This window comes from Delphinus delphis, chromosome 3 (assembly GCF_949987515.2).
Source record: "Delphinus delphis chromosome 3, mDelDel1.2, whole genome shotgun sequence".
Lineage (NCBI taxonomy): Eukaryota > Metazoa > Chordata > Mammalia > Artiodactyla > Delphinidae > Delphinus > Delphinus delphis.
The window spans coordinates 68,617,473-68,644,270 of NC_082685.1; the positions used below are offsets into that span (position 1 = coordinate 68,617,473).

General features: G+C 46.8%; 1 protein-coding gene across 1 annotated transcript in view; it reads left to right on the forward strand.

Annotated features, from left to right (window-relative positions):
- Positions 1–17,946, forward strand: part of MARCHF3 (membrane associated ring-CH-type finger 3) — a 148,582-nt gene extending 130,636 nt beyond the window's left edge. Inside the window, exons 4-5 of the mRNA XM_060006963.1 lie at positions 10,198–10,407; positions 17,025–17,946. Of these exons, the coding sequence (XP_059862946.1) occupies positions 10,198–10,407; positions 17,025–17,183 (369 nt within the window). The 3' untranslated portion in view covers positions 17,184–17,946. The remainder of the gene's footprint in view (positions 1–10,197; positions 10,408–17,024) is intronic.
- Positions 17,947–26,798: the final 8,852 nt, after the last annotated feature.

Here is a 26,798-nt window from a genome sequence, read left to right on the forward strand (position 1 = left end):
AAGGTGCTTCAACTTTGCTGTCGTGGACTCCTTGGCCATCTGTTGAAGCCTACGGATGGATCTCTTCTCATAATCATGTTTTTCATTACATAAGACAAAAATACATAGGAATGCAAAGAAGACCAATTACATTATAATACAGCTATCAAAATATTTAAAAGACAAAGCTGCGACATAAAATATAAGTGCTGCTTTAACACATTTTGTAGCAGATCTAATAACTAACTACGAAGTACAATTTGTCTGAAACAGTTGTAATGTGATATGAAATGTCTGTGGTTTCTCTAGGTGACAAAGTCACAGGTACTGCTCATACCACTAAGATTTTCTGCATGACTCAATGAAATACTAAATTTCAATTAGAGGCTGTGAAAATCAAGGTGTGATGTTTTCCCCCCATTGTAAAATCACAGATCCCGTGAATCCTCTCCTTGGACCCCCTGGGGTCTGTGGAGCCCTGGGTACAAACAGCAGGGCTACATCACGCAGGTTTCTTGGGCCACGGCAAGGCGTTAGACTAAGCGCTATGGGGAGCCACTGGGGAAATCTAAGCAAGAGAAGTGGTGTGATATTGCTGCTTTATATATAGAACCTGGATTCTAGGATAACAGGAGTAGAAGAGTGAGGTGACTATTACATGGTTCAGGTGAAAGACAAGCGTGGCTTGGAAAAGAGTAGTGGCCCTAGAGAGTGAGATGTGAACGTGTTCAAGATGTGTTCCAGAACTGCCAGGACCTGCTGATGGATTGGGTAGAGGGGGCGGGGAATGAGGAAAGGCAGATAAGGATGGCACGGAGGTTGCTCACAAGAGCCTTTGGGTGTGGGTGTTGCCATGCACTGGTGTGGAACCACCTGGGAGCGGAATTGGTTTGGAGAGTTAGGGCGGTGGCTGTGAATCCAGTGTGGCATTGTGGACCTGGTGAAGTGTGAGATGTTTATTACACAAATGGAGAGAGATCTAGTATGCAGCAGGATCCACAAGCCTGGGGCTCAGAAGAGAGTAGGGCCGAAAGATGACATATCCACTCTACAGCTGACGTTTTGAACAAGAGTGGGAAGTTAAGACAACTTGAGAGGGGCTTTCACTACTCCCCTTAAAGCTGCACCTTCCCACTCCTTTGAGGGAGAGCCCCCATTTTTCACTCCCCAAGAGAGGTGACGGAACTTGATAAAGGTCACACAGCATAAGGGGGAACCAAGAGGGGGCACCTGGAAGCAGCATCCTGTCTCCTGCTTCCAAGCACGTGTTTTATCTCTGCTCAGTGCTACTTCTCCAACCTTATCCATTGTGAGAGCAAACAAAAATTAGGATCAAGGTTTTATGTAGCACAAAAGCAAGCTGAAGGGAAGATGTGAAAGAACAGTAGGCTGCAGATTTCAAATACTGGCTCCTCTACCATATAACATCGAACAAGTCACTTAACCTCACTGAGGCTTAATACCCTAATTCAAAATGGGAATAACACTACCACCTGGTGTTATTAAATTCAGTAAAAATACCTGGCACATAAAAGGCACTCAGTACATATTTTTGGTTGAACTTGCGTTGTATATATTTTTTAAATTTATTTATTTTTGGCTGCGTTGGGTCTTCATTGCTGCGTGAGGGCTTTCTGTAGTTACAGCGAGCAGTAGCTACTCTTTTTTTTTTGAGGTACGTGGGCCTCTCACTGTTGTGGCCTCTCCCGTTGCGGAGCACAGGCTCCAGACGCGCAGGCTCAGCGGCCATGGCTCACGGGCCCAGCCGCTCTGCGACATGTGGGATCTTCCCGGACCGGGGCACGAACCTGTGTCCCCTGCATCGGCAGGTGGACTCTCAACCACTGTGCCACCAGGGAAGCCCAGGGGCTACTCTTCGTTGTGGTGCACAGGCTTTTCATTGCGGTGGCCTCTCTTGTTGCGGAGCACGGGCCCTAGGGCACGTGGGCTTCGGTAGTTGTGGCACGCAGGCTCAGTAGTTGTGGCTTGCGGGCTCTAGAGCGCAGGCTCAGTAGTTGCGGCGCATGGGCTTAGTTGCTCCGCAGCATGTGGGATCTTCCTGGACCAGGGCTCGAACCCACGTCCCCTGCGTTGGCAGGCAGATTCTTAACCACTGCACCACCAGGGAAGTCCCAAGTTGTATAATTTTTTTTTTTTCCCTACGCGGGCCTCTCACTGTTGTGGCCTCTCCCGCTGTGGAGCACAGCCTCCGGACGCACAGGCTCAGCAGCCATGGCTCACGGGCCCAGCCGCTCCGCGGCATGTGGGATCTTCCCAGACTGGGGCACGAACCCGCGTCCCCTGCATCGGCAGGCGGACTCTCAACCACTGCGCCACCAGGGAAGCCCCAAGTTGTATAATTTTTAAGTGGACACTTGGTATTGTCTTTTTCTCATATATTTCAAGGTAGTTTTTTTTCTAGAAAAAAGAAGATAGTAATTGTGATGAAAACAGTACAAAGGACCTTGAATAATTTACTGAATTTCTCATGCTATTTCATGACCTATGGAAAAATAGATGATATTCCACAGTTATTTACATATTAGAAAAAAAAAGCTTGAACAGAAACTACAGGGTTTTCACCTTGTAGCAACAAAACACTATGTAGGGGCTTCCCCGGTGGCGCAGTGGTTGAGAGTCCACCTGCCGATGCAGGGGACGCGGGTTCGTGCCCCGGTCCGGGAAGATCCCACATGCCGCGGAGCGGCTGGGCCCGTGAGCCATGGCCGCTGAACCTGCGCATCCGGAGCCTGTGCCCCGCAACGGGAGAGGCCACGGCAGTGAGAGGCCCGCGTACCACAAAAAAAAATAAAATATGGGCAGAGCCCATTCCCCATGTGAGAACAGCCACGTGTAAAGTTGAAAATGAAGGGCGAGAGGTAGTAGGAGAGACACAGAGGAAGGCAGAGGTGAGGTCAGGTTTTCTTGTGGTCCCAGGTAAACAGTTTGAACTATATTCTAACCACCGGAGAATTTTAAGCAAAGGAGCAACATGATCTGATTTATATATTTACAAGGTCACTGTGACTGCTGTTTTGGAACTGGCCTAGGAGGTGACCAGAGTGGAAGCAGGGAGGCTGTTGCCTCCCAAGTAGGAGGTGATGGTGGCCCCGGGATGGCAGCAGTGGACATGGAGAGAGGTGCACAGACTCCAGATGTATGTCGAAAGAGTGCCGACCAGACTTACAGAAGGGCTGGATGTGCAGGGTAAGACACAGAAAGGAAACAGGATGACAAAGTGACTGGGTGGTTGGTGATGTCATTTACTGATTCGGGTTGCAGAAAAGAAAGGTCGTGAGGTCCGTGCTAAAGCAAGAGTTTGGTTGTGGACAGATTAAGTTTGCGTTGTCTATTAGTCATGTAAGTGGAGCTGTTGAGTGGACTGCTGGAGCTTTGGAAAGAGGCCGAGGCTCGAGATTGGCATTTAGGGTCATGAGCAAATCGTCTGTGAAGTTTTCATTTGAAGTGCGTTGTTTCCAGTCGGGGTTGATGGATGTCTGGAGCGAGCATCTCCTTAGCTCCCCCGGAATCAGAATCACCTGAGCAGCTTCAGCTGTCCTGGAAATTCACTGACAGACTGCGGAGTTGGGGGATTTAAAACACTGGAGGGAGTTTGTTTGGTTTTGTTCTCTGCTGTTTCAAGTTAACTGAACTGCATGATTTTCAGGTTTCATCTTCAGTTTTTGTTTTTCTGGTTTTTCTGTGGTACGCAGGCCTCTCACTGCTGTGGCCTCTCCCGTTGCGGAGCACAGGCTCCGGACGCGCAGGCTCAGCGGCCATGGCTCACGGGCCCAGCCGCTCTGCGGCATGTGGGATCTTCCCGGACCGGGGCACGAACCCATGTCCCCTGCATCGGCAGGCGGACTCTCAACCACTGCGCCACCAGGGAAGCCCCATCTTCAGTTTTAAATCATGCAGAGGACCTGTCACATGTCTTCCGATCCTCGCACTGCCCCTTTCACATTGCGGCTCTCCAGGAAAGTAAGACAGCTCAGTGCAGGCTGTGTTGGACTTTAAGAATAAGCCCTGTCCCAAGAAAGGCAAGCGCTTGGTAAATAACTCTGCCAAGTGTCAGATTAACAGGAGACGCTCAGGCAGATAAACATTCTGAGTAAACATTCTGAGATCATGCCTTTTTTTTTCTACTCCATAAATTTGTTATGATTCTATCACTTTTACCCCTTCTATCAGTTTCTTTCATTCTCATGATGGTTTCTCATTAAGGAGATTCATGGGGAAGGTTGTAATCGATCAAAGCTATTAGCCACCAGAGTGTAATCTGGTTCCAGTACAAACTGACCTGCCGGATGTCCTGTCTGCCTTGGAGATTTAAGCCGATTAACTTAGAGTCTGGGAGGCAGGATCTAATGTCCTGTAGCACTGCACTCTCTCACCTCTACCCGCCAGTAAGGGATTTAATAAACTGACACTGTCATTAGAACTGAACCCACAGTTAACCCACCTTGAAAGTAACCACTAGTGCCTCGCTCACCTTGGATGTACATTTACAGCCAGTGAATGATGCTGTGTCCCTGGCAATGGAATGCTGCTTTAATTCCCTCTGCTGTCTCAGGCCCTATACTGCTGATTATGGTGGAGGTTTCTGTTTTGTTTCATTGGTTGGTTGGTTGGTTGTTTTTGTACCTGCTTCCAAGAGTAGATCAATCTCATGGTTCGGGAACAAGTCAGTGATTGGAATGAGGTCGCCACAAAAAAGGGCAGCTCACTGCCAGGGCTTTCAGTAGCACAGTCTCTGTCCGCTTTATGTTTTTGATGGAATCAGAGAACAAAAGGCAGGAAGGTGCCCTGGGCTGCCCACAGATCCCCTGGAAGCCATATGGGTGGACCTGCCAAGTGAAAGATGCCATGCAAATTAGCATTCTCCATCACAGACCTCTGCTCTTAAAATACAGCTAACCACCAAGTACAAGCTGAGTACTAAGGTCAAACTAAAGACTCTTCAAGAATGATATTTTAGCTGCAAAAGCTGTCCACAAGCAGCAGGATAAGTAAATATTCCTTCTTGCACTGATAACACCAGTTAAGGTGCAATCCTCCGCCCCCCTTCATCCACCCGCTCTTCTCCCCCTCCCTTCCTTTTTTTTTTATTGACAATGATGATATAATAGGAGCACAGTCCTTGGAGCTAGACCACACAGATCAAAGCCAAGGCCAAACTTCTACAAGTTTTTTAACTTCTCCGAGCCTCAGTTTCCCTATCTATAAAATGGTGATGATAATAATGGTACCTCTTTTAAAGATTATTGAAGAGTAGATCAGTTACTACATGTAGCAGATAAGATAGTGCTTGGCATATTGTAAGGTCTGAGTAAACATGTAAACTTAAGCTACTGTCATTCATTCAACCTTGTGAACGTTGAACGTGCTATGGATGCCAGTGACATAAAGGTAAGGGCCTGCCTCAGGTCAGTGGGAAGACGGACACACCAACAGACCTGCCATTCTGCCTCAGCAGGCTCTTTACTGAATGTGTGGGAGATGAAGATGCTACTACAGAATAGGTATAATACTCTCTATATAATAAGTATAACTGTTAAGAGACGGAGAAGACATAGAAAAGCATGAAATGTAATTGAACAATAATTGAGATCAACCTTTTGCCTCTTAAGAATTAAGCTAGGGCTTCCCCGGTGGCGCAGTGGTTGAGAGTCCGCCTGCCAATGCAGGGGACACGGGTTCGAGCCCTGGTCTGGGAAGATCCCACATGCCGCGGAGCAACTGGGCCCGTGAGCCATGTCCGCTGAGCCTGCGCTCTGGAGCCTGTGCTTCGCAACAAGAGAGGCCACGATAGTGAGAGGCCCGCGCACCACGATGAAGAGTGGCCCCCACTTGCCACAACTAGAGAAAGCCCTCACACAGAAACAAAGACCCAACACAGCCATAAATTAATTAATTAATTTTAGAAAAGAGTTAAGCTAAAATGCATGACAATGTAGCGGAGATTAAATGCCCAGAAATTGGACCTTATTGTGATTGAGTAAAAGAATTAACATAGAACAGAACAGCAGCCTAAAAATATTTTATAAAGTTACCATGATAACATCCTGGCCAGCCAACCATTCAGTTATCTGATGTACCAATAAAACAGCAGGACTTACCGTATTCCACCAAGCTGAAAATCTGCAAAACATCTAGTGTGTGCATGTGCAGGCGTATACACACACACACACACACACACACACACACACACACACGCCCACGCGCACATGCAAATGCCATTTGGTGCAGAAAGAAAACATAAATATGGAGAGCAAGGAACAGAAGTGAGGCTGGTTTCAAGCTCACCTCTAATACCCACTTGCAATCTATCCTTAGGTGAGTTACTAAACTCTGCTCCCCAGTGTTTGCATCTGTAAAATGGGGATAATGTTAGCACCTGCCTCACAGGGTTATTGTGAAGATTCAATGAGACGTTGCATAAGACACTCCAAATAGCTAGCAGTGGCTTGCCCCAGCCTTGGCTCTGTAATAGTTTATTTTGTTGCTGTAGTTTGCAGTGCACTAGACACCTCCCTCCCCTGACTCCCTCCTCTCTCCCTGTCTCTCTCCCTCCCTCCCTCTCTCCCTCTGGATGTATATATATATATATATTTACACAAGTAATCCATGTTCATTTTAGAAAACAAGAATATACATACAAAAAGGAAAAAATTAAAGACCATTCTGATTCCACCACCAAGAGCAGCAACTATTTTGCTGGTATCCCTCTGGTCTTTGTCTATGTAAGTTCACTACATCTATGTAAATGTCCATGTGTATGTAAATACATCACTACAGATACAGGATCATACTCTACATTCTGTCTAGTAGAATTCTTTTCCTGTTCAGCAATATATCATGTCAGTAAATATAAAATATACATTACCATTTCAGATTACTTTATAGTAGTCTGTTTTAAGTAAATTCCACATTGTAGTTAGACAATGCCCTATTGCTGGAAACTTGAGGCAAAATCCCATTTTCTCTGTTGTAAACTCTGTTTGTGTAAATATCCTGCATTAGCCTATTTGGATACTTGGGCAGAGGTTCTTACCATGGCACAGGGCGAATTTTTCCTCAACAACAGACATTACCAGTGGTCTTATTCATGGGGCCTGCATTTGTGTAGGAGATAAATTATACTTAGGGTCCTGAAGAAGTCGCAGATTGTAACATAGCAGTACCTGTTTGAAGAACCTCATACCTAAATGTGACCCAGCAGCAAACAATACAAAGGGTGAACTGAACCAGAGAAGAACATGTATAGTGTTAATAAGGTGCAGAATCCAGGTGCTGGTGGTCATGGACATAAAAAGTGGCCTGGAAATTTTTCACTAATATAGAAGATCAAAGAACAATTAGAAAATTGGAAACTGGGAACAAGCAATAGCAATTTCTAGTTTGCCTTTGCAATGTATTTTACATCAGAGCTCAGTAGTCATCCACAATTACCTCCTTGCATTCCTGAGTCATTTCAATGAGCAATGTCAAGGGCCACATAAAGTGCTAAGTTATTTTTAATAAAACGTACTCAGAATTCCCAAGGAACAGAAACTGGGGGGAGTCTTAGCCAATGAGATAAGCTTGTCTGTGCACATCTGTCACGTAGTTATTGAGAACCTACTATGTTCCAACAAGTGGGGACACAGAGAAAAGTAGGCCAGGCTCCCAGATCTGCTTCCAGGGAAAATCTAAGCTGTCACGGGGTGAGGAGGAGGGCGCGGGGGGTCGGGCCGCTGCTAGGTCGGCACTGTTGTTAAAGAATCTGGACTTCTTTAATGTCTTGCAATTTCAATTTACAAATATTTTACTGACAGGACATCTGAATAAGAGTGGAGAGATTCTGATCCCCTTCTCAGTATCACCTGGAGCAGTCATTCTCCCTCACTGAGCCTCTGTAAAGTTGGGATAACAAGGCCTCATTTCTACTCTCCACTTCACAGAGATAGTGCCAGTATTTAGATAAGAAAACATTAATAACTAAGAGCTCTTTGAATTTCTTTGAAGCTGCCCAGATGTCTGAGGTAGCATGACAACACGTAGCAGGGTTAATACTGTTTGCACTTGATCATTTTGGTATTGTATTAAATTTGTATAATACTGTGTTTATATTCACAGACAATATAATCTATGTTTTAATCTAATATATATTTAGATTATATTTAATTATATAAATATAATTATATTTAATTAATTATTTTAAATAATTAAATTATTTAAATAAATTATTTTAAATAATTAATTTAATTATATTAAATATAAATATATATATTTAATATAATCTATGTTTTAATATGTATTCAGCTCCATTTTTGAGCTGAGGTGACTTCTTTCAGCATCTCAGCCCATTTTTAAAGTGGATTGTCACTGGAAAGGGGTAATTTAGGCATACGGGGTCATTTACTATTCGCCTCAGGCAAACATTCAAGGGAGGGAATGTTCCAGAAAACTGTCTTCTGTGCCTTTGACCCCCCATCTCTTGTGCTCACTCTTTGAGGCTTTTGTGTTGGCCCTTACACAGCTCTTTCCTCAACTTGCTCGCCCTCTTCCTAGCTCGTATGTCTCTTGTCTCTGCCCCGAGCCTGGCCTTCCCCCTCTCTCCAGTCACTTCCATCCACTCTTGTCTCCCCTGTCATGGTCCTTTCCCTCCCACCAATGGTTTTGTAGGAAATGCTGTGCTGGCCCCTTGGGGTATCTGCTCAGCAGCCCACAGCACTGCTAGTCCCCGAGATGAGATGGAAGCCAGCCAGCCAGTGTCTCTCCCACCTCACCCTGTCAACTGTGTGTGACCTCACTCTTTCCCTGGACTCCTTGGCCTCTGTCATCGCTACATGGGATAGTGAGATGGGAATGTCAAATTACTTGGGCACATTTCCATGCTAATCCAAAGGAAAGCCACCTGGCTTCATTACCACTATGCACTGACTCCAACATGTAAGCATGACATTTCCTAGAATGGAAAACATCTCAGCAGACATTTAGCAGTTCCCCAAGTGGGAGGACAGCAACGCTATTTCCCGTCCTGCAGGAATGCTCCTCTCTAGTCTTTCAACAAGCGGACGTTTTCCCCACCCTTTCTGGAGTTGGTTCAGCCAAGATGGCAGCACAATTAAGATGTCAGAGACGGTCCTACATAGGAGGTTCAGGGCCCTAAAACATAAGGCAGGGGCATTACAAGACGCGTGGAGTCAGATGAGTCTCATTCCCCAAGACCACCCTCAGGCTCAGAGATTGACTAGAAGGACTCACAAAACTCTTAGAAAAGCTCTTAGACTCATGGTATGGTTAATTACAACAGAGGGATACCAATTAAAATCAGCAAAGGGAGAAAGTACATGGGGCAACGTCCAAGAGAAACAAGGCACAAGCTCCCAGATGTCCCCTCCAAGTAATATCACACAGATGTGCTTAATTTTTCTAGCAACAATCTGTAACAACGTATGCAAAGCGTTATCTCTCAGGGATGCTCACCCGAGCCCCAGTGTTCAGGGTGCTTATTGGGGTGAGTCACAAAAGACATGCAGCACCTGCATGAAAGACCTCAAGCTACTCAGACTCCAGCCCCTACAACAAAAATAGGTGTTCAGCATAAATCACACTGTTGGCATAAACTATCTGCTCACACTGGCACCATGTGGCCCAAGGCCTCAGGCATGCAAAAACGCTCTTATGAGGCACATTATCACAAGGACTCAGAGCTCTTCTCTTAGGAGCCAGTCTTAAAAAACAGGTCTTTCTTGGGAACGTGCAGGATTTGAGCAACCTGGGCCTGCTGAGTTAACCCTTTCCCGCACACGTTCCCAGGGTCAAGACGCAGGAATGCTCTGGCAGCTGACAGCACTTCCTGCACCTCAGTTACCTTCCAAATATAAGGTCCTCTCTGCCTTCCACATAGGGTCACTGTGATTCATAATAATAATCATTGAACTCTTTCAAAACCAGCAGGACACCTACAGCAAGGATGCTTTTATTGTTATTATTATTACTATTCCTATCATCATAATCACTAGTGTCATATTACACTCACATCATAATCACTACTGTTCATGGGACAGGGCATGGGAATGAGCCCTTAATGCTTCTGTGTGATCTCAGAACAGGTCAGAAGTGCCTTTTTCCAGATGCTGTAGACAAGGACAACCTCAGAGTAGTGTGTCTTCACTCCTCCCTGGCATTTAACCCTGTCCTTGCTTTTCTCTGTCTCCCTTCCCTTGGCAGTGGCTCAGAAATCCAGGCCCCCAGCACGAGAAGCGGACTCTGTTTGGAGACATGGTGTGCTTCTTGTTCATCACTCCTCTGGCCACCATCTCGGGCTGGCTCTGCCTACGGGGCGCCGTGGACCACCTGCACTTTAGCAGTCGGCTCGAAGCCGTCGGACTAATTGCACTCACTGTCGCACTCTTCACTATTTACCTCTTTTGGACACTAGTAAGTATGGCCCAGGGCCTGGGAGTTAGGTCGGTGGGAGCTGGCAGCCCCCCAGCTGGCACAGCCTCCCCTCTTGCCTGTAGCTCATCTCACCCACCCGGGAGCAGACAGACCTTCAAATGCTGGCGAGAGCGTGGGATTCGGTTTACTACTGCACGTGAACGTGTGTGTGTGTGTGTGTGTGTGTGTGTGTGTGTGTGTGTGTGTGCGCGCGCACTGCTGGGAAGAGCAGATGAAGTAAAGAAAAAGCCCCAGCTTCTGAGAGTTCCTCAAAGACATGCACCCCAGACATCCCTCTCCTCTCGTAGCCAAGGACTCCATCTGTTAGGAGGCCTGGCGTTTTCTCTCTCGTCCATGCTCCTCTCTCTTGCCGGGATTGTGATGTATGGTGAATGATGCACTTGGCCACCGTTGCTGTCGCTGCCTGCACAGATCGTGAATCCTCCTGCTGGTTATTTTCTTTTTATGGCCTGACGCGGCCTAAAGTCCTTGTTGGACACGGAGCTGCACTTCGCCTGATGATTATTCCGGGTTGGGATATTGACTCTGCTGCCCATAAAAACACTAATTCATCCAGCTGAGAAGCTGTCACTAAAGAAAAACCATTTCCCAATAAGTGTTCCTGCTGTATATGAGGGGAAGATCTTCAACCCTCTCTGGTTCTTTATTGTTTTAACCCCGTGATTGCTTGGGTACCAGTTGGCAGCGCCCACAAAGCGCGGCATCTGCCGTCTCTTGACGCTTCCCTCTGAGACCTGCAGGGAAGGATGTCACGATCCTCTAGGTTTTCAGAAACCGGGCCCCCTGCTTCCTGGCATGACTCTCCTGTGCCTGCTCATCTCTAATCCGAGCACATTCCATTGTTATTCAATATGTATTTCCTGTCTAGACTGTCCCATTCCCACACCGGCAGCACAGTGTCGGCATGTAGAAGCTTCTAGTGCTCACACTTGCTCCCTTGCTCTGTCTCCCGAGTCCTGTGCCACCAGCTGCCATTCCTGCCACACTGACGCAACCCCCTGCTCATCACGTTTCCGTCTTGTCCAGCTCTTTGCCTCCTCTCAGGGGGAAATTTCAGACAATAAGTGGGGGACACATTTCAGTCTCAGTGAGAGGGGCATGACATGAGCCTTGGTAAACAGGTAGTGTTTACGATGCTTGGAGCTTTATCAGAGTCCTCTGGTTAAGGTAGGCATTCTGTTCCCAGCCTAATGAAGCCCCCAGGCAAAACTATTATTGTCTCCTTTAAATGTCTATGCTTCCAAAGTGTGTCCTGATTCATTGTGAATCAAGCAACCATGCTCACTCAGAAGCCACAAGGACACGGTGATGGGAAGAGGCTTAAAAATAAGAAATTAAAGGGCTTCCCTGGTGGCACAGTGGTTGAGAGTCCGCCTGCCGATGCAGGGGACACGGGTTCGTGCCCCGGTCCAGGAAGATCCCACATGCCGTGGAGCGGCTGGGCCCGTGAGCCATGGCCGCTGAGCCTGCGCGTCCGGAGCCTGTGCACCACAACGGGAGAGGCCACGACAGTGAGAGGCCCGCGTACCACAAAAAAATAAAAAAAATAAGAAATTAGGGAATACCCTGGTGGTCCAGTCATTAGGACTCAGAGCTTTCACTGCTGAGGGCCCACATTCAATCCCTAGTCGGGGAACTAACATCCCACAAGCTGTGTGGCGTGGCCAACAAAAAGAAAAAAAGAAAAGAAAGAAATTGTCTGTCTACTACCGTCTAACTACTGAACCACCTTGGGAAGTCATTTCACTTCTCTGAGCCTCAGTGTCCTCATCTGTAAAGTGGGGATGAGATTAATACCCATCCTGCCAACTTCCCCTGGTCTTACGAGATTGAAGTGAAAGCGTCCATGGGAAAGCGCTTTGGAAAATAATTAAGTGTAAGTTTTTACCATGTTTAGAGGTTTGCTAGTCTCTGATTTTTCTTATACAAGTGCCTAAGGTGAAGGACGGATGAAGATATAGACTTAAATGATGGGCATTCAAACCAACTTAAGGCCTTTTTGAAAATCTGCTTTGTAAAGCACACACTTACCTAACAAGAAAGAAAAAAAAGAGGGGAGTGGGCAAAAGAGGGAAAGAAAAAAAGAGATTACCTAGGATGTGATCCTATTTCATCTCTCATCCCAGGTGAAAGGAAAATTTGGGAGGGAAAGGTCCCCGGAGTGGCTCTTTCAGGAGTCTGATAACATACGTCATTCCAGAAATGCTTCCAAAAGGCAGTGCTGCGTGGTAACAAGCACATCCCTTCAGAATCCAAAGGCTCTGTGTTTAAACCCAAGGTTTAGCATCCTGGTAGCTGTGTAACTTCAAACAGGTCCCTAACCTTTTTGAGCATCCTTCTCCTGATGCAAAAACTTGGGGAAACGACTGCTAACCCCTGGGCCAATGTGCTATTGTGAGGATGAGGTGGGATGACCTCGGGAACATCCATCAGAGCACCTGGCAGAGGACGGGTTTTCTTCCTCTGACTGCTGTGTTCCACCACATCCTGCACTGCCCCCCGGCTCCCCGTAAAATGCCGAGCAGCTGGAGGGAAAGAAGGCGCTTCTCCCCTTGGGTGTGAAGAACGCACGGCCATAGCTCAGCAGCAGGTTATCGAATCTAGACTAACTCCTTCCCAGATAAATGCTGTTGCTGAGCGGCCCGAGCAAGAGCCGTAATTCAGAAGCTGACAGCACTTGGAAACTGCCCTCCAGCAGAATCGCGCTGTAAACAAGCTGTCAGGCTTAAGGAGAATACGCTGTGAAAACGTCTTAGATAAACAAACACAGTGTCAGTCCCAGCCCGGCTCCTCGGAGGAGCCCTCCTGGAAGGGCCTCGCCGGGCGCTGTCAGGGGGAACCCGCGCCCGTGCTGCTCGCCTGCGGTGCCTGTGGAGCTCCTTGCCTCCACCAGGGCCCAGGCTTGACGCAGACTCGGGGAGTTCTGCCTTCTGAAACCTACTGTGCGGGAACACAGGTGTCTGGGACCCGGAAAGCCAAGACCTCTACCACCTCCCCCCTGAGAGCTGGGGTGGGGGGGAAGATACCCCAGAAACATCACTGTGCATGTCACCAACGATTTGAAGCCCATGGACACGAGAAGAGTAGGTGAGAACTGAGTCCACATGAAGCATTTAGAAAGTGTCCACATAGGATGTGCGTTAGCCCAGTGTAGCGATGCCCACATGCAGTGACCCCCAGGAGGTACCACCATCCTCCACATCGCTGATGCAACCAGAGCCCAGCCCAGAAACCAGTTAAATCACAGGATGAAATGAATGATGCCCCGGCTCCACTGGCTGACTCCCAGTCCCACGGGTTAATCATTTAAAATCTCTTTACGAAGGGGGAAGGTCCCACAGAACACTGTCCCGGCAAGGCTCACTGTGGAGCGGGTCTAGACACACCCCGAGGGTGTCCAGCACGACCTGGTGTGGCTGATTCACACCCGCGCCGCCCTCTTCTCTTCCACAGTGCCATCACAGGTCAGTGAGCTGCGCCCAGTTCTGGGAAGGCAGCTGCCAAAGCCCTGGCCCCACCAATATGCTTCTGTCGCACCATAAACTCCCGAGAGGGCAGAATCAAAATTCGTAATGAGATTTCCCAAAGCCTGCTGGGACTTTACAGCAAAGCTTCAGTGCAGCCCATCACCTCCCTCAGGGAGAGGTGATGCTAATATGCTCCAGCCCTCTGTGTGCCGTGCACATGACCGCAACTCTCTGTGCAGACCTTGCCCGTGACAGGAGGTTAATAAATAGTCTTTGGATGAAGAAATGAAGGCACTTCAAGAAACCCATCCCATAAAGAGTAGTGTTTTTAGAATAGTGGCCCTGTGCTCTTTCTTCACCCTCTTTCTTTAAAACCTCAGAAGTTTAAGAAATATCTAAATGAAGTTCCCAGTGTTACTATTGCCACAGCTTCTTCTTCCTTCATGTTGTTCATTTTTTCCTCACTGCCTCTTTATTGCTCTACATCAAACCTGCTTTATTCCACTTCTGTTCCACCAAGGGGAGGGAGTGTCTTTGGCGCTCCTAGAGACCAAAGCCAGGACTACCCAGGGCGACTGCAAACCCACCGTCCCTCTGCCCTGCACCTACCTTCCTGTATTTTCCCCGATGCAGCGTCATCTTCATGATGCTTTCTTCTTATTGGTTGAATTTGCCTGCAGACATGGTGGTGAACAGCAATCAAGGTAGATTAATGCATAATAAGATCTCGTTCGTTTGTCCGAACAAGCGGGCTGATTTTTGTACTTCCCGGCCAAGGAACCACGAGACCTGCGAAGTCATGGACTCCCCACGTTCCCCTGTGCTTCACAGGCTTGAACTTACGTGCGAATCACCAGGGGATCTTGTTAAAATGCACGCTCTGATTCCGTAAGTCTGGGCGGAGCCCACAGGTGTCACATTCTAACAAGCTCCCAGGTGGTACGGCCTCCACGGGCACACTGAGAGCAGGGCTTTCAAGGAAATAGCCCAGCCTCTCTTTTTCTTTTTGCCCCCAGTTTCCTGTATCCAAGAAGGAGTGTCACAAAGTTATCTTCTTTTCCAGATTTAACCCATCAGAAATAACAGGCCAGGAACACTAACGTGTGGCAGTGGCACTGTGCTAAGTGCTCTTTGTGCATTATCTCTGATATCATTATTCACAGTTTACAAATGAGGACACCGGGACTTGGAGGCAGCAAACAACCCTCCCAAAGTCGCGGAGACATCAGTAGAGGATGGGGCTTCGGCCTGATGCGCCCGCCCGCCCGGAGCCCTCGGGCTGCTCCCTCCTGCGCACAGCTGCAGCTGCTTCTGCTGCTTACTGAAGACGCCAAGCATGCGCTGCTCTTTAACGTCCCGGACGAAGGGACCCTTGATTTCAAATCCCGCTTTCCTGTCATATTTCCAGATTCCAGACTTCTTGTACTGCCTCAGCTCTTCATTAGTACTAGTCTGTTTCCTACACCTTCCCGGCCCTTGGCCCTGAACAGCATGCTTTCCAGCCTGCCTCTTACATTCATGAGTAGCACCAAGCAGCAGCAGGACAGAACAGAACAGATAAAAGAGAATCAAACTTAAAAAAAAAAAAAAAACAACCTCTGATCCACTTTGGCATGTTCAGAGCCTCTTGGAGAAAAGCACATCTGTGTGAGTTTAAAAGCTTTTATTTTCATACTCAAATCTCTCTGGCATTCAGCCTGTGGCATCTGCTTTCTAGCCTCAGAAATCTGAGTGGCCTTGGATTTCATGATCCTGCCATGAAGACAAACAAGCCCTTGCTGATCAAGGGCCTGCATTCTCCTCTACTTCCAGAAACACCGAGCCCATACCACAAGGTCAGCCCACTCTTTGACCGACGTAGGCCCTGTACCAGGGTCAACATGACCCACACAACCCAGGTGGTTAAACAGCCCATACCTGGATAATTTGTCACTCTCAGGTCATGGGCCCCTTCCTCCCCAACACTTACCTAGTTATCTGGATATACTCAAACTAGAACCTACTTCCACCTTTAAAGGCAGTTTGTACATCTTCAGAAGAACAGATTATTTGAATTTCCTGGGCGGTTCGTCAGTGCTTTGTGCCAGCCTTCTCCAAAGCAAACCACAGATGTAAGCATCTCATTCCAGTCTATTTACACAAGAAGCAAGCACTTTGGGGGCAAGTTATGTCACAGTTGATGATGCGTTTACTGCTCGTGCTGTCCTGTATCATGTAAGACAGGCCTAAATCTAAAGCAGTGTTGCAATTAGAAGGTACAGGATACTTGGTCACTCATCCATTCACTCAGTGAACTTAACTAAGCAGCTTCCTAAGCGCCAGACACTGTGATAGGTACACAGCATGCAAAGATGAATACAACACAAGACCTGCCCTCAACATGCTTCTAGTGCAGGGTGAGAGAGAAACAAGTGCCGTGGTGTACAGGGCACTGATGCCACGCTGAGGTGGGCACAGGCACTGGCTCAGGAAGAACGCATCAGCGGAGTTGGCGCCCAGGCCAAAGCTTCCCCACTGGACGCCATGGAAGGACTGAGCTGGAGGCAATGGGGATCACCCACAGGGGCCGCCAAGTACAGTTGTTCAGTTTGTCCACAGCACAGTATGAAGGGTGCCCTTCCTATCACACCGTGAATGGGGTCCTTCGAGTTGTGCAGTGTCCAACCTACAGAAGGGTGCGTGAAGCCCCAGCATCCCTCTCATTTAACAGAGAGAAACTTGATGACCAGAAAGGCACATTGCCTAGTCCCACGGCTGGGCAAGGGCTGGCGCCGTAGCTACTCTGCCCACTGCCCCCAGCCAACTTTCTTCCCCACTGATACTTTGGGGCCCAGACCACTATCCTGAAAATAAATTCAAACTCAGGAGGAACCTCATTTGCTATTAATACTCCGATTTTACCCAGTTTGAAGAGGCACGAGGGAGACCTGCCCCTTGTTCACACGTGGGTGCTCTGTGGCTGGGGCCAGTCTCCCAGCGCTCAGCTGCCTGCTACAGCAGTTTCCCCCCAGCTCTTGCCCCGCCGTACTGCTGTTTGGAGCTGTTTTAAATGGCGTGTGTGTTGTTTGGATTGATAATCAGCTTCCGCTTACCTGAAACCTTCCCTTATTTTTCCTCTCCTGACCCCAGGTGTCATTTAGGTACCACTGTCGATTGTACAATGAATGGCGTCGGACCAATCAGAGGGTGATTCTCCTCATTCCAAAGTCTGTCAACGTCCCTTCTAACCAGAAGTCCTTGCTGGGCCTCCACTCTGTCAAGAGGAACTCAAAGGAGACGATTGTTTGATGTTTGTGTGTTTGGTTGGTTGATGTGTTGTTTGGGGTTTGGAAGTTTCTGCACTGGGCCACCCCGAAACCCTTCCTCGAGCCCGTGGGTCGAAGAACATCCAGAGCCATGTTATCATGTCGCCCTGAGCAACGGACTCCGCCTGAAGAAAGAGAATCGCTCTTTGACTTCAAATCACGGATGCTGCAATCATATGATATTTGCTGAGCTGCCAAACATGTGTATTTAGCAGATACTGTATGGAATTTTCTGAACACCTCTTTAACATATGAGGAAGGTTGTCCTGCTAAGGATGCAATTCAACTCTTCCTTTTTTATTACTATTTCAAATATATATATAGATATATATATATATTAAACTTAGATGATAATCAAAGATGAAAAGCCAATGTTAAAACTGATTTCATGGTTGGTTTGGATGGGTTTTGTTTGGGTTCGTTGGTTTGTTTCCCAGTTTCTACTGTAGATTCTTTGGGGTAATTTGATAGCTTGAGTGTCTTTTCCATCTCTTCCATGCCCCTTACTCAAGGGGACAGCGTAGCAGCTGCAGGACAAGTCATATTTGAAGGATGTTTTGTACTCAACTTCATTTAATTATTCAGTTTTTAAAGGAAAAACAAGCGTGGCAACTCTCCCCACAGTGAACTGTTTACTTAAATTTCATTAAGGAGAAAAACAATTTATGGTGAGAAGCACGCTCCTTTCAACTTGTTTGGTAATGACAGCTGATAGAAGCTATTTTCTAATAATAAATATCCAGTGTGTGAAAGACCCCCACTGATTGCAATACTATTTTTTTTAATCACAAAACCTGTGAAGTTTCCCAGAGTAGATTTGAAAAAGGAAAAAAAAAGCAAAGGCAAAAAGGTTGGTGTTCCTATTCCCATTTCATTTAGCGCATGTCTTAATCCTTCATTCGCATTGAACTGGAGGATCATTAGACATTTCTAGGAACCCTGGACCTGTTTTGCATATCAATTAGCATTCCCATTGCTCTGCCGAATTTCCGGCTTGACAGGTAGTCGTGGCCAAAAAAGCCTGTCCAAGCAGTCTAAGACCCCTTTGTCTGATTTTCCAAAAAAACAGAGAAAAAGGCCCCACGCAGTGCCTTCCCCCAACCACGAGCCAATTCTGTCACAGGCTGAAATAGGCATTTTCTAAGGGCTCCATGTCCCTCTTTTATCCATCGCGGTGTAAAGGGTCTAGACTGCTCCCTGCCTTGTGTGTCCACTGAAGCCAGGGAGCAGACATGCTGTCTGAGGAGAGCACTCGCTCAGATTGGCACTCAGGCTCCCGTCCGCCCACCTACCCACAGCCCTGAAGCGAAGACGGAGCCCAGCTTTGGGGAATGCTTAAAATATGGATTTCTAGAACATGACCCACATTGCAACTATCACTCCAGCGTCTGCCTCGTGCTCCAGGAAGTGCAAAGGAACAGGCAGTGAGGAGGGTAACGATTTTTGTCTGCAGATGGATCAAGCTGATGCAGGTGTCGCCTTTGTCTGGCGAGCCCTCCGTTCACAGACCGCTCCCCGCGCTGCCTGGGGAGAGAAACAGCTGTACTGCTCTCCGCTGCAAAACTCAGATGTGCTTTATGGCCTGTGACAATAGGTTTCCCCCCACCACGCTTCACTTCGACACTTCAATTCCAGTAATATATGTCTCAGCCCTTCTGTTTACTCAGCCCTGCTCACCCCTCTGGGCTGTCATTAGCTGCACCACCATCAACCGTTTCTTAATTGACCTTTCTAAAATGCTGGACACCACTGGCTGCACGCAGCTGTCACACATTAAATTTCCAGAGCCAAGAGTCCGGCTTGGTAGCGTGTGAATTGCAGCCCTGTAATATAGTTGACAAACGACGTCCACCCAGCCTTGGTCCCTGAGCTGTCTGGTCAACCAGCCTCTCAACGGAGTGGTGCAAACATTCATGAGGGAACCATGCCCTTGCTCCTCCCTGTTGTTTCCATGAATTAAGGAAGCAGTAGCTTCCCGGGATCATTTCCTGCTGAGGTTGGTTGGCTGCAGAAAATTCCTGCTGTCTTGGTTCATGAGATGAGATGTAATGAAGCAAAATATCAAAAGCAGGCAGGTCCCTCCCCGGCAGCTCGCTGGGGCTTCCGGGCTGGGAAGGTTGGCACGGTAGTACCGTGCCTGAGCCACGCCTCTCCCCCCTCAGTGCACACTCCCACCCCGGGAAATTAAGCAGAGTCCACACGCAAGGAGTGGGTTGCATGTGGGGTGGTGGGCAGGACACCCTGGCAGCCAAGGGAGGCGTCCGTGCCTCCCTGCCCAGTGAGAGACTCTGATCTCCACAGCACCAGGGCCCATCTGGGATTCTGAAAGCTCTTGCAAGACACTTCATCCCCTCTTGGCCCTTTAACCCTGAGGTCATTCAAGGTGGGAGAGTCTGGGAACTGCAGCATAAGCACAAGACACCAGCCAAGAGGACAGAGGCAGCGGGAGCTTCGGTCCAGGCTCTGTGTCTGTCAACAAGTCACGCAGCACCTGTCCGAAGGTGGGTGCATTTGCTAACCGGGGTGCTGCACGAGTTACCAGTGGTCCTGCTGGTAACTCCTTGTTCTCTCTCGCTCTCTCTGCTTCTTTCTTTTTGAAAGATCCAGAATGAAACAGGCACAGTAGGAGGGGCAGGTAAATGATCCTACTGGTTCACTGCTTCCCTCCACCCACCCCTTTACACAGTCCTCTCCCCGCATCCCTCGCCGTATCCTGTCTGGACCATTTTTCTTGAGAATATTAGACGGAGACAAACGTGTGTCACAGTGAAGCCAGAGAGGAAAGTAACAACAGAATCAAGTGCAGGGCACTCTCACTGGCCCCTGTGTGTACTCACGTGCCCGCCTGTTTCTCTTCTGGGGAAGGACAGGGACACAGAGGGTTCACACGAATTCTCCGGCTCCTCAGAGAACTGAGCAGAAGCTCAGATGGGCTGTGAAACCCAATTAAGGAAAAATAAATGGCATGACTTGGAAGTTGCGTGTATTTGTCTTTCGTGTCCAGGTCTCCCTCTCTGTGCCCCGAGCACCCAGGGTGGCCACTTGCGTGCGGCTGGGCTGTTGCCACAGTCATTTTATTTTCAGTGAAAGTCACTCATCTGAGGACCTGGAGAAGCCAACGGAGAAAATGGAAGTGAACCAGCAGCCTGGCTACCTGCACTGGGGCCCCATCCAGCTGGAGGCTCCCTACCCAGGGGGCCTCTCATTCCCCTCTTGGCACTGGCCTGGGCCCGGCCCGGGTCTGCCTCGCCCCGAAGCTTCACGCAGCTTACAGAGAGGCCTGGTGCGCACAAAACCTCTGTCCTCAACCTGCCCTCCCAGGGGGTGTCCTCAGGCCGAAAGGCCCAGAGGAGGAAGCAACCTGGGGAAGGGAATCGGCGGCACATGCTTCCTCTCCGCTTTCATCCAATGTCTTCCCAGAAGCTCCCTGCAGACCAGTCACAGAGCAGGCAGCCCTCGTGCTGGATCAGAATTACAGGCTGTGATTCTGCAGGCTTAAGTGGGATGGGAAGTGGGTCAGTGGGTGGGGACGGGGTTCGGGATTATTTTAGGTGGAGAGGTTGGGACCAGGATGGACCTGGTTGGACGCCATCCCTCCCAGCCATGCACATGCAGGATCTTGCAGGCTGCCAGCCGGAGGCTTCTTGCCACGGAGGCTACAGCCATGAGAAATCGGCTCTAAACTGCAGACCCTCTCCAAAATGTGTCAGTTCTGCAGAAATACACGGGCTATTAGTTTCCACAGTCCACCTTTTCTGACTTTACAGAAGCCTTGGTGTCTTGGAGTTGTGGCTTTGGGACACACTGCCTTCCCCTTGCCGTTGAGTTGCTCTGGGGTGAGTCTGGATCTTTGCTTCCCAGTGGGACAGAGTGGGAGAGGACCAGCTGTGAGTCAGGCTACCTGAGTTTGAATCGGGCTCTGCAGTGTCCCAGTGGCGGTGACCCACCTATGTAAGCCTCAGTTCCTGCCTCTGTAAAATGGGGACGATACCTACCTCAGACAGTCCCTGTAGGGTTTGTAAGGTGCCCAGTAAGCAGTTCATGCATGAACATCAGCACCCTTCCCCCTCCTTCCTTCCACTCGCTGCTGCTAACGTCTGGGCGATCGCCTGGGTTTTGACAAACGACTTTGATCAATGATTTGAAGGACCATAAACGGTTTTAAATCCTTTTCAAAAGGAAGAGGGATTAATTTTAAATAATCAACACATTTATTGAGCACACTGTGTTTGGGAGTAAAAAGAATTGTAAGAGATCCTTCTGGAGGTTGAAATGACTGACGCGATTGAGATCTTTGAATTACACATGGATTTCATTTATCCTTGCATTTCCTTATACTGGAGCCTATGGCTAATTGAGAATTCATCACGGATAAAAAATGTGCTTGTTCTGGCTCTAGCGCTGCAGAGGAAAACAAATATAGTCCATCAGTTGTCTGTGTTCCCAGAAATGAGGGACTCATGAGTCACTGAGCTCATATATCTAGTGCCTTCTTGGAGGCTCTGAATTCCGGGCACAAAGACAGCAGAAGAGATGGGCTCAGGGAGGCCTGCGTCGTTTTGAAAACCTTTTTTTTTGGATACACTTTTCACCTCCTGGGTCACAGTTACCCTATCAAGGAAATGAATAGATGGACCTATTGTAGGTTTTATTTTATCTTATTTGTGGGCACCAGGTGCAAAGAATTGAGTTACTCCTATGCTTTAGCCCAGGACACGGTTTCTGTCACCGTCAGCCTCTATAAGTCCCTGTTCTATTTTATTCCACAAATGTGTACATAGAGCCAAGCACTTCCCACGAGCCATGCGCTGTTCAGCACTTTGCAAACTACCTCCTTTAATCCTTACAATGACCTCATCCATTGTGGCCTAACAGAACACCCCCAAATTTAATGGTCTCAAACAACCATTCTACGGCACCTCACTGTTCCGTGGGATGGCTAGGGCTCAGCCAGGCAGTCTGTGGGCAGTGCCTTTTCTGGTCGCACTTGTATGTCGCAGACAGTCAGATGGCCCAGGTGCTTCTCCTGTGGTTTCTCTCCACGTGACATCTCAGTTAAAGGGCCCCTCTTTCCACGGCGACTCAGGGCTCCAAGAGGGAAGAAGCTTCTCTCCTGCTTCCTGCCTGGGCTTGGAAGTCCCTGAGGATCAATTCCTCTGGTCCTATTGGTCAAAGCAGTCACAGGTCTCTCTTCTTGATGGGAGGTGCTGCCTGCACATACAGGGAAGGGCAGAATTGTTTGGGGCCATCTTTGGAGATTAGCTACCAGACCCTTATTACAGGTGGAGAAGCTTAACCAAAGAGGTTAAATTATTTGCCCAAGGAAACAGAGCTAGTAAGGGGGAGAGCTGGAGTTCAGACCCAGGCTCTGGAGTCCCTGCTCTTAACCACTGTATTCTGATGCCTCTGAGCTTCTAGTTTTTTAATAATTTCCTCTTCATTCCTAATCTCCACTTTAATCTCCTTCCTTCATTAGTTACTCATTCTAATACGTTTGACATATAAACTGACTATGGGCATATCTTTGCAAAACATATTGTTTTGTGAGTATATGCCTTAATTTACATAAAAGTGATTATGCTGTACATCTCGTTCTTCTCCCCCACCCGCCTCCCACCTTAGCACTATGTTTTTAAGATTTGTCTGCATGTGCCTCTAGTTTATTGCTTCCAATGACTGCTTGGAATTCCATCTCCTTTTCCATTCCCTTCATGTTACCTCCAACTCCCTGCTGCATCCAACAGTGCTGTGATGGACATCCTCTTACCTGTCTCCTTAAAGCCCTGTTGGAGGGTTCCTCTGCTCTGCTCGGTGGGAACGCTGGGCTGTAGGATGTTGATGTTTAATTGCAATATTTTCGTATGGTTCTCCAGGACAACTATTCCACTTTAGATGGCCCCCAGTAGTGGCTGAGTTTTCCCATTTCTCCACATCCTTTCCTGTACTAGCTATTCTTTATTTATTCATTTTTAGCCAATCTGACAATATAAACCTAGGTCTTATTGCTTATATCTGTCCACCTGTACACTTCTCTATGTTTCCTGTTGGGCTGACTACCTTTTCCTTTTTAGTCTCCCTCGTCGGTTTGATGTGCCGCAAATTCTCTCATTTGTTCAGCTCTCTCTTAACTTTGCTACGGTATACTTTGTTGAATAGCAATCCTGAACTCTGAACAGTCAAATCTAGTTTTTGTCATGTGTTCTGTACTGTGGGTCGTCTTATTTAAATTTTAGAAGTCCTTTCTCATTCCAAAATCACAAAGATAGTCTCCCACGTTTTCTTCCTTTATGGTTTTATGTATCACCTTTAGGCCTTCAGTCTGTCTAGAGTTCACCTCTGTATCTGATATAAGGATCCAACTTTATCTCCCTAAGGTAGGTGGTTTGCCATCACCATCTACTAAACAGTCTCCCCTTTCTTCATTCACTTGTGGTGTCACCTGGATCGTGTACCCCGTTCCATATAAACATGATCTGGTTTTGCATACTCAGTCTATGACTTTAACCCATCTGTCCGTTCCTGAGTTAACCTCACTGGTTTTCTTAATACGTCTTCATAATGTGCCTCTTAATCTAGTGGAATGAGCAACTCCTCCCCAGTCCCCCACCAACCTCTCTCCATTCTTCAAAATTGACTTAGTTATTTGTGGACAGGCTTTTAATCCCCGTGTATAAATTTTAGAATAGTTTTGTTAAGTCATTTTAAAAGGCTTGATGGACTTTTGTTTGGAATTGTAGTAAATTTACATATTAATTTCATGAAAATTACAATCTTTACAGATCTTCACAATTTTTAGCCAATCTCCTATGACGACCATAGCATAACACCATTTATTCAGTCATTCTTTGCATCCTGAAATAAGAGTGCTAAACGTTGTCAATAAAATTCTTCTGCATCCTTTGTTAGTTTAATTTCTAGTTTATAGTTGTGTTGCTATGGTAAAATAAGTGATATCTTATTTTCTATTCTATTTTCTCGTTGGTTAGTGCTGGTGTAGAGGAACTCTCGTCATCCGGCACTCGCACCTTTTCTGAGCTCTGTATTAGTTCTTGCAGTTTGTAGATACCCTTCTAAGCCAGCTCTTTCCTGTCTTAGTGCAGTGGCCAGGCCCTCCAGGACTGGTCTGTTGCAGTCGTGCCAGCAGGCTTATTTGCTGGTTTCCCATCTTAAAGAGTGTTCAGTGTGCCCACCATTGATATTTGCTACACACTTTTCTTTTATAATTTTGTTGAGTTATTGTGTTTCCCTTCAATTTCTAGTACTCGGTGAGTTTTTACATCATCATTTTAAATATCATAATTAATTAGTATAGTAATTAAATATAATTAACAATATAATATTGAGAAATTTGTGTGACTTTCTACTTTATAATCTGTGTAGTAAGATATACTGTTGTTGAATTATCCTTTCACTCGTAGATAAACCTTATGTAATATTTTCTGTTCTCTCTCTATATATATTAAAAATTAAGAGTTCACACCAACACCACCATTTCCAATCCAATACCAGAGCTCAATCTTGTTTTTTCCATTTTCACATTTATAGCTCCCTTTCCAACCATGAGAAATCTGGCTTTCGTTGTCTTTATTTACTTATATTTAATTAACCTCTCTGCATGTAGCCAGTCTCTCGTCTCCACAGCCATCCCCTCCCCCATGTAGATGGCCCCCTCACCATCTATCTCCATCTCTGACACCCCATGCCAGGCCACCCGTCACATCTCAGCCAAACTCTGGTGCAGCCAGTGGACGTTCTTCACCTTCATTCAGTCTGTACTTATTTCCTTATTCATTGGTGTCTTATTTTCATCCTGTTTTTTATTCTTTTGTCTAGCCAATCTGCATTAATGGTTTATTTCATTAACCTTTTTGAAGAGTAAGTTCAAAACTTTCTTAATTTTCTCTTTTTCTCATCCTCTTTTGTCCTCTATTTCATTGATTTTTAGCCTTACCTTTCTTATTGCCTTACTTCGTGGGGGTTTTGTTTGTTTGTTTTAATTCACTCTTGTGGGAATTCCCTGGTTGTCCAGTGGTTAGGACTCTGAGCTTCCACTGCAGGGGCCTGGGTTTGACCCCTTGTCAGGGAACTCTTAGTTCTGGTGCGGCATGGCCAGAAAAAAAAAAAAAATCACCCTTGTTTCAGTCTTCCTGTTTGTTTTTGGATAAATGACTTAAAGCTATAAATTTTCCTCTAAGTACTACTTTATCTCCCACAATTGTTGAAAATTTTAATGTTTAAATTTTAGTTCTAAGTACTTTAAATTTCCCTTATGTTTCTTTAACTCAAAAGTCATTTAGCAGTTTGCTGTACACCTAAAACTAACACAACATTATAAATCAACTATACTCCAGTAAAAAAAAAATTTTTAAAGTCATTTAGGAGTGAGTTATTTAGCTTTCAGCAAATGAGCAGGGGGTGGGGAGTGTTATTCTTTTTTTTTTTTTTTTTTGCAGTATGCGGGCCTCTCACCATTGTGGCCTCTCCCGTTGCGGAGCACAGGCTCCGGACTCAGGCTCAGCGGCCATGGCTCACAGACCCAGCCACTCCGCGGCATGTGGGATCCTCCTGGACCGGGGCACGAACCCGTGTCCCCTGCATCGGCAGGAGGACCCTCAACCACTGCACCACCAGGGAAGCCCGGGAGTGTTATTCTTTTGTTTTGTATTTCAGTTATTATTACATTATGGTCAAAGAACTATGTCCTTGATGATTTGATTCTTTGAAATGCTGGCATGTTTTTGTGGCTTCATACATGGTTGAGGGACTTCCCTGGTGGCATAGTGGTTAAGAATCCGCCTGCCAATGCAGGGGACACAGGTTCGAGCCCTGGTACGGGAAGATCCCACATGCCGTGGAGCAACTAAGCCCGTGCGCCCCAACTACTGAGCCTGTGCTCTAGAGCCCACGAGCCACAACTACTGAGCCTGCGTGCCACAACTACTGAAGCCCGCACACCTAGAGCCTGTGCTCTGCAACAAGAGAAGCCACCACAGTGAGAAGCCCAGGCACTGCAATGAAGAGTAGCCCCCGCTCACCACAACTAGAGAAAAGCCCGCGTGTAGCAAAAAAGGCCCGACGCAGCCAAAAATAAATAAATAAAATAAATAAATAAATTTATTTTAAAAAAAGATACATGGTTGATTTTTAAAAATATATATGAATAAATAAGCTACAGCTTATCAATTGTGTAGTTCACATCTTCCTATCTTTGCTTTTTTTCATGCTTGATCTGTCAGTTTCTGAGAGGGACATATACAATTTCTGATTACAATTGTTGATTTATTGATTTTTCCCTCTAGCCCTGTTGGTAGCTCCTTTATGTATTTGAGGCAATTTAAATAGATTTATCTTTATGATTATATCTTCTTGATATATTGCTCCTCTTCCCCAAATATAACATTCTAATATTCTGCTTGTCCATTTTGATGTTTTAAAAAGCTTTTTTGTCTGAATTAATGTTAAACATTTCTGTATCCTTTTATGTCTCCTGTAGACAGCATACTGCTAAAATATTCTTTTCACAATTTACTCTGAAAATCTCTATCTTTGGATTGGTGACTTTAATCCATTTACATTTGTTTTACTATTATGTTGGGTC